The sequence below is a fragment of the Myzus persicae genome, unplaced genomic scaffold, assembly GCF_001856785.1.
Source record: "Myzus persicae strain clone G006 unplaced genomic scaffold, MPER_G0061.0, whole genome shotgun sequence".
Classification (NCBI taxonomy): domain Eukaryota; kingdom Metazoa; phylum Arthropoda; class Insecta; order Hemiptera; family Aphididae; genus Myzus; species Myzus persicae.
Genome location: NW_019101479.1, coordinates 1 through 8,535, shown reverse-complemented (window position 1 = coordinate 8,535; position 8,535 = coordinate 1). Strand labels below are relative to the sequence as shown.

The following is an 8,535-nucleotide window of genomic DNA, read 5'->3' as shown; positions in this document are numbered from 1 at the left end:
CAGTGAAACAGCTTAGAACATAGGTAGTAAATCCATGTTGTGCGTGGAAACAAACGTCACCGCTTACGACCGATCACCTGAAACACGTTATACAGAACCGTTATAGTATAAACTACGATCATATCAAATAAATTTCCTACCACACATTCTATAGTTTGAAATAATCAAAATTTGAATGGTATACGTTGACTTCTTCACAAATATCGCATTAGACATGTACATATACATAGTCATCAATAGTCATCTCGGGTGCAAGTCGATTTCCGAACGGACAATCCACCTACAGCGAAAAGTGCATCCCACCTGCGGTGGAAAGAGTGCGTGGGCGGTGGTGCATCTTGAGTACCCCCAGACCCCTCGTGTTAGCTACCCGTGTATCTCGATTCCGGGCGTTGTGGAAGCCCCCTCCGGCGCCTTCGAGGTGCTCGAGTGAAAATCGTTTCACAGGAATTTAAAAAAAAAATTAAAACGTACCGAAAACTGTGAATTGGAGTGTAGAGTAGTCTTTGGTGCTCGTCTGGTGTAATACCGTGCCCCGCTGTATGCCCGGTTCTGTTTTGTGGACTGTTTAAGAAATTAGAAATTTCAAATAATTGTTATCGAGTGTCTAGCCATCAATCATCGCTCTATGCAAATCTATGAGTTATTGGGCATGTGTGTATGGCGCATTGGATGCATGACCCGTCGCATGCTAGATGTTAGTGAAAAAACGGGAAATGCAAAAACAAACCCCCCGGGTCTGCTGAAAGTGGCTACCGATTGTGGAAACTGAGTAGTTGAAACTACAAAAGTCGCGATTGTAGGTTGGCGAGAAAATGTCAGAGGAGGTGATAAGGATTTGTGATGATGCGCTTTCGAGGTGTCGTTTCAAAGGCGGGAACGTTTGAATGTCGAGTTGGAGGCTCTAGAAATTACCGGTTAAACTGGTTCGATACATGCGGACCATCCAGTCTTGTTTTGAAAACGTGAAATCATAAGCTTGAGTCGGAGCACCGAATTCGTGTGTCTAGCAAGTCGGTCACGTCAAGGTGAAAATCGATTAAAATAAAATTCAGACATCTAAGTAAGCCATCCGACTGCGTCGCATAGCCGACGATATGGGCCTGCCTGCATTGGTCTCTCGGTGTAACTCGCTCCGTCAGTAATAGGACTTGATAGTTTAGACGGTCCAGTCTTGTGCTTTTATGAAAGTCAAAAATCATAAATCTTAAAGATTTATTTCAATGTCCAGCAAGTCAGTCATGTCCATTTGAAATCGATTCACGTTTAACTTAGTCATCTATGTCGGATAACGGACAATGTGGGACGCGGCATGTCAGGACACAGTGGTGGGCAGCTATAAGTGAGAATTGTCTTTGCAAAAGCCTATTAAAGTACATAATACATTAGCCCGGTGGGATCAAACTCGCTTCCTGCGCTGGTTCTTACAATTTAAATTCAAAACAACCCAGGATCAACATTGTAAATCCTTCTAGGCTGTCAAATTGACAAAGAGACAACGCAAAAGTAGTCCCCCGCACGTCACCACTCCACCAACCCACCCGAATCAATTGATAATAATATTAATGGTCACACTGTAGCATTGTGTGTATCGTTGATATTGAATAGACGTTCGTAATTATTAACTTTCTGACGCGCATAAATAATCGTACATCTCGAGCATATTATTGTATATTATTATTATATGTACATGATTATGTAGGTATGTACAGTACATACTGACACAATCGAACGTCGTTTATAATAGATCAAACCACAGAACTGCGTTTACATTATTTGACTCACCTAAAAACCGTAATATACCAAGTACCTACTATATTGTATATTATATATCGATCCCATCAAACAATCAAACCTACCTATAATATAAGTAATAGTTATAGTCATATAATTGTACAATTTAACCTGCCAGAATTCAATCGGTTCTATTAGATCTACTGTTTACACACTGTTCGCCACGCCGCTCCTACTTTTTCTATCGCGGTTAGCGACACGACTTGCGTAGTGTTAGGGACGGAAGGGGAGCAAACCCGCACTGTAATATCTCGTACAATATGTCTCGGTAGATAAATGCAATGTATATTTTCACAATGATGAACACAATAATACAAAAATTCAATAATTCGAACACAAATAATATTGATTTATGACCTGATTGACACCTCGGCGTTGGTCACTGCTCAGCCTGGTCCTCGCTGGAAGTGCGACAGCGTCTTCCTCGTAAAAGTCGTCACCGTGGCGCAGTTCAATGACGGCCCAACGTTGACACGTATAATAATACTTAATAGTAACTCGGTGGTGGGCGGTGACACAATCCGTCAAACTTTGACTATCTCAAAGTTTACGACAGTAGGTATGAAAGCAAACGCAAACAATACTAATAAATAAATAGGTCGAATGACCACGAGGTCGACCTATCCCAACAACATGAGTACACGACACGAACCGGCGACACGTGATCCGCCTGGTTCGAGAGTTAGCACAAGAGAGAGCACAGTGTCCCGGCAAAAGAGCCGTGGACGCCGGCCGGCGTGTGGACACCGTGGAGGGGGGACGACTCGTCGCGAACATTCCGCGCCGATCACGCGATTTGGAAAGCCTTTGGACTTAACAGATTCGGCGGGAATTCAGCCGCGTTCGAACATTCTCCCCCCTGTGAGCTTTGGCACACAAGACATTGGGAGAACCGGATAGTCAAAATTCCAGCGACGGAGGAGGAGGTCCGATGCTCATTTCCAGATGATGTTCACGTTGCCGATCAGGCCAATAATAATAGGGAAATATTACATTTACCCGTTAATTTTAACAGATACCTTTGCGTACAAAATAAAAAATAAAAAAGTATACATAATATATAAAAATCGAGGAACATATGGTTCAATTATAATAATCAATAATTAGTTGTATAAATACAATACATAATAATAGTATAAAATGATACAAAGAATAGTATAATAAACACACAATAATAAAATAATACAGTGGGATGGCTCCCCCCGTCCCAACGCCCGGTCTGTCGAGGGGCACACATAATTTAAAGCAATAAGCGCATACTAGGGAAGGAAAGTGTGGAACATGGTAGTTCATAGCGATGTGCTGAAGACACCAGGCCGAGTAGTAGTGTTCATTCGGTAGGTAACAATACCAATTTAACCACGGGTCGAACAATTTCTCCAGCTTGAGTCAACACACGGGCAACACGAACCCGACCGTCGGTCCCCGGTAACAATTGTATTACGCGGCCAAGTCGCCAAGATAACGGGGGACTTTGGTTATCTATGATTATGACCATGTCGTTGACACTGAGGTTCGGGGTATCAGTGGTCCACTTGGACCTTTCCTGAAGGGTGGTCAAGTATTCTGTCGACCAGCGGCGCCAAAAAGCCTGATGGCATTGGTCTAACAATTTCCAGCGGTTGGACATATCACGCACGGACGCCGGATCTGACCTGGGTGGGACCGCTAACAAAGGTTGCCCGATTAAAAAATGTCCTGGCGTCAGGCAGTCAAGGTCATGCGGGTCAGTAGAGGCGGGTGTAAGGGGTCTCGAATTAAGTACAGCCTCGACGCGCACCAAAATCGTCGAAAATTCCTCATACGTAAAAATATGATTGCCGATAACCCGTACCAATAGCCGCTTGGTGGAACGGACTGCCGCCTCCCATAAACCACCGAAGTGAGGCGCACTAGGCGGATTAAAATGCCAATCACAATATGTGGCACGTGCATTGCCGATAGCTGCTTGGCCCTCCGCACTGTGAATGAGCGACCGCAATTGCCTGTCAGCCCCTACAAAATTAGTGCCGCAATCCGAAAATACATCGCTAGGTAAGCCTCGGCGGGCGACAAAGCGATCGAATGCGGCGAGGAACGCGTCTGTGGATAGGTCCGAAACAACTTCAAGATGAACCGCTTTGGTGGAAAAACACACAAATACGGCTATATAAATTTTAAACACGCGGGATTTTCGTAGCTGTAACTCACGCATCTGTAACGGCCCCGCGTAATCTACGCCTACGCTTTCGAAAGGGCGCCGCGGACGCACTCGTGAACGGGGCAAATCTGCCATTAACGGCTGCAATGGTCGCGCGTCTAATCTGACGCAAATAGTACAATTTGTCAGTATCTTGTGTAAAAGGGACCGGAGCGATACAACCCAAAATTGACGCGATATTAACGCTGTTAAAGCTCGCGGGCCGGCATGACACGTCAACAAGTGCCACCGCCGGCATAATAACAAGGCGAAATGCGAGCTTTTTGATAACAACACTGGATGCTTGCAATCGTACGCGATTAACGAATGACGCAACCGACCGCCGACGCGGATCACACCGTCGGGGTCAATGAACGGAGACAGCCGCGCTAACGGTCTGGATGATACCCGCGTACCGCGTGACAGCTCACCGAGTAATGAGGGAAAATGCACACGCTGTGATTCGACGATCAACAATTGCGCCGCACTATCCAGATCACATTTACGTAAATAAATGGGACCGTCCATACGACCAATCTTTCGTCGACAGAGCGCGATGAAACGGCGCATATACGCGACTTCGCGCAACATACGGTCATAATTTGAAAATCGTGTAAACCATTCATTAGGCACGTCGGCAACGAGGGCAGCGCACGATGCAAATCGCAATTCAGGTAACTCACACAGAGGTAGCGACGGACGAGAATCGTCCCATGCCGATGGGTCGTCGTACGCTATCTGTGGGCCATGCCAGTACAAATTAAGTTGCGATAACACCGCTGGCATCACACCACGGGACGCACAGTCGGCGGGGTTATTGACCGATTCAATGTGTTGCCACCGGCAATCCGGTAACAGCGTACGGATTTTATGCACTCTATTCGAAACATAAACTTTAACCGACTCATGGGGAACCTTTAACCAAGATAGCACGATCATCGAATCCGACCAGGCTCGAATATCAACGATATTAAGTTGCGCCGCTAAAATGCCACGGATGCGGTTTAGCCACCGGGCCAACAGCAGTGCGGCATTTAATTCGAGACGGGGGATAGTCATAGATTTTGTTGATGCCAATTTAGTCTTAGTACCAACCAAAAAAACAGAATCCCCTACGGGCACCTCAACCATCCGCAAGTACACAACAGCTGCATAGCCACGTTGCGACGCGTCGCAAAATCCTAATAAATAACACGGGGCATTCCGGCGCGAGTTAAAATGTCGAGGGACGCGAATAGACATTAACGATGGTAAATCAGCGACGAAAGCTGCCAATTCATCATGAATGTCCGGAGAAAGAGGTTCATCCCACGTCAAACCACGAAGCCAGGTCCGTTGCATGATGAACTTGGCTAAAAACACCGCGGGACCGAACACCCCAAGCGGGTCGAATATTCGAGCTACTAAAGATAAAATACCACGTTTAGTATATACAGGTGATTGTTCAAGATTTAACGCACAACGCAAGTAATCCCCGTCGGGATGCCATTCTAAACCCAATACCTTGGTACCCTGACCGTCGACCGTTTCGAACGGCGTAGGTGCGTGCACACGGTTCGCGGCCGGCACTGCGTCTAAAACCGACGTAGTGTTCGACGACCATTTTTTAAGTTCTAAACCAGACCTATTCAACACACAAATCAAATCGGATTGTAGTTTTAATACCTCAGCAATAGTATCAGCCCCGTCACATATGTCGTCGACGTAAGTTTGGCGCGTCAATGCGTTACGCACCCACTCGGACTCAGTGCAATCGTCGGAAGTAATCGACTGTAACACGCGCAACGCGAGGTACGGCGCACAATTAACGCCGTACGTGACCGTATTCAATTCGTATTCTAGCAGTTTGTCATGTGGCGTCGCTCGCCACAAAATATGTTGAAATTTACGATATTTCGGCAAAATCAATACTTGCCGATACATTTTACAGATGTCGGTCGTAAAAACGTATTTATGTACGCGGAACCGCGTTAGGATGTCTACGATGTCCTGTTGGAGCTTAGGCCCCGGAAACAAACAGTCATTTAATGACGGCCCGCGGCCACATTTCGCAGACGCGTCGAAAACTACGCGAATTTTATTAATGTCGACCTCCGGGCGATATACAGCGTGGTGCGGAATGAAGTAGCACCCCGGGGATGTGGCAACCGACTTATGTTCTAACGATATATATTCGGACATAAATTGAGTATACAATGATTTTAATAATGGATCCGCGGATAATTTGCGTTCGAGCGACTCGAAACGCCGTACCGCAACATCGCGGGACGCCCGCGCCCCAAACAATTCGTCCGAAGACGGCACACGGAACGGCAACGGGACGGAAAATCGACCAGTCGATAAACGTATTGTTTCGTCGACAAAAATTTGTTCGCACCGCCCATTATCAGTAAACGTTTCAGGCGCTACCTCTGGCTCCTCAACGTGCCAAAATCTTTCCATGAGTCCCTCAATGGAAACAGTTAACGAAACTGGCAAGGATTGTCGCGGGCCGGTCTCATCACCGGACACCGGACCAATTAAAATCCAGCCGAAAACAGAACTAAACGCCGACGGTAACGCGTCGTCAACCGAAATCTTACGGCCGTCCATAATAGACGAAAACACGTCACTGCCTAATAACAAGTCAATAGGGGACGACACATAGAACGACGGGTCCGCTAACGCTAAATTGGAGTACCTGTCCTTAATGTCAGCGGCTAACGTTTTGGTAGGTAATTCGTTCGTTATCGTAGGCAGCACCCATGCGTGTACGGCTAACGCGGGCTCGGACGCGAATCGCGGATGTACAGTACACTCAACACGGCCTTGTACATTGTTTACTGCAACTCCCGACAAACCACTTATCGGAGCTGTCCAGCGCGACCGTTTGAGACCTAATCTATCGGCACAGGCAGCCGTGATAGCACTAATTTGCGATGCACAATCGACCAGCGCCCGCATGGTCTGCCACGAGCCGGACCGATCGCGAACATGAACAATGGCGGTGCCTAACATCACAGCTGGCGATTGTTGCGGCGACGGCCGTTGTACAGATGCACAACATGACGCGGGTGCGGATACGGGTGACGGGGTTTCCGGTTTATCGTGCCGTTCTCCGGCGGGTACATGAAGTAGATAATGATGTCTACGCGAACACTCACTACTATTAATTTTTGACCTACATCTAGGCGCCCAATGATCGGCACTAAAACATACATAGCACAATTTATGTTCACGAGTCCAACGCGACCGCTCGTCAACAGGCCATGATTTAAACTTTGTGCACGCCGCTAGATTGTGAGACTCCGAACAACAGGGACAAACACTACCTGACTTAGCCGTGACCAGGGACGTTGGACGATAGCCCTGTGGCTTCCCGGACCGTTCTCCCCCCGTGCGAGACTGGCCAGTCGGTTTCCCAAATTTGGACGACGCGGCTGCAGAGGGGGTGCTTTTGTGCGAATCACCTGCAACTTCCAATACGGCCACCCGGGACCGGAGAAAATCTATTAACTGATTTGCAGTCGGGTAATCAGTCGAGCTACTAGCCTCGAACAAACGTCGGGTTACAATAGGCAGGCACCTAAAAGCTATTGAGAATAACATAAACGACCCTAAATCGTGTATTTTAAGCGCGTCTAATAACGCAATATTTCGATTAAAAGTACATATAAACTGGTTTAAATCCTGATAAGACTCTTGCGACATATTCGTCGCATTTAACAAATTGTCGACAAGTGACGTGGCGACTAGACGCGGACGATTGAAACGGTCTGTCAACGTAGACCACACCAGACGGTAATTATCGCCCGACAACGGTATACCCCGGACCGCTTCCGCCGCATCACCTTTTAAACTGCCTACGAGATAATACATTTTATCAATATCGGATAGATTGGGCCATTTGTTTAATAGTGTCGTAAAACTATCTCGAAACGTGATCCAGTCCCGGAGATCGCCATCGTACGTAGGTAACGGGATCTCGGGTAAGCGCGAGTACGATTTCCCTGGGTTATCAGCCGGTGTCTGGGTAACCTATAATTTATTATGAATATATGACATGTCAATCAAATCTGCGCCTTTCGGGATTACCTGATCTGTCATTGCCTTTGACGCCGTAATAAGCCCCCGAACCTCCGCGGGTAGGCCCACATCATAATCTGTCACTTCGTTTAATTTAACTAAACTGTTCAAGACCGATTCGTCCTCGAGCTTAAACTGGTTCCATAAACTATCTAAATCAGTTACGGCAACTAAAAATTGGGGAACTAAGTCGGGTTCGTTTTTGACGCATAACGCCATAGCATGGATTGCCCTAATGTTCGACACCACAGTAGTGCGTTTAATCAACGCGAGTGATTTAGCCCGAGTTTCACGCTCAGTTTCTTGCTCGCCGCCGGCCATTGTGACGGCTAATTTAATAAATGTTTATGTTACGTTTGCAGTTAATGCAATAATAAATGTCTAACACCTATAATAGGAGTTGTACGAATCTACCTAAGAACACCTTACCAGATCAGCACAAAATGCCACAACACAACGCTACCCAAACTACCACACTAAGGTCGGGAAAACCACGC

General features: G+C 46.7%; 1 protein-coding gene across 1 annotated transcript; it reads right to left on the bottom strand.

Annotated features, from left to right (window-relative positions):
* Positions 1-3,124: 3,124 nt before the first annotated feature.
* Positions 3,125-8,359, bottom strand: LOC111029283. The gene is made up of 2 exons (XM_022308242.1): positions 8,048-8,359; positions 3,125-7,990 (listed from the first exon to the last, which is right to left on the bottom strand). The coding sequence occupies exons 1-2, from the start codon at positions 8,357-8,359 to the stop codon at positions 3,125-3,127; spliced, it is 5,178 nt and encodes a 1,725-aa protein (XP_022163934.1).
* Between the last annotated feature and the right edge of the window lie 176 nt (positions 8,360-8,535).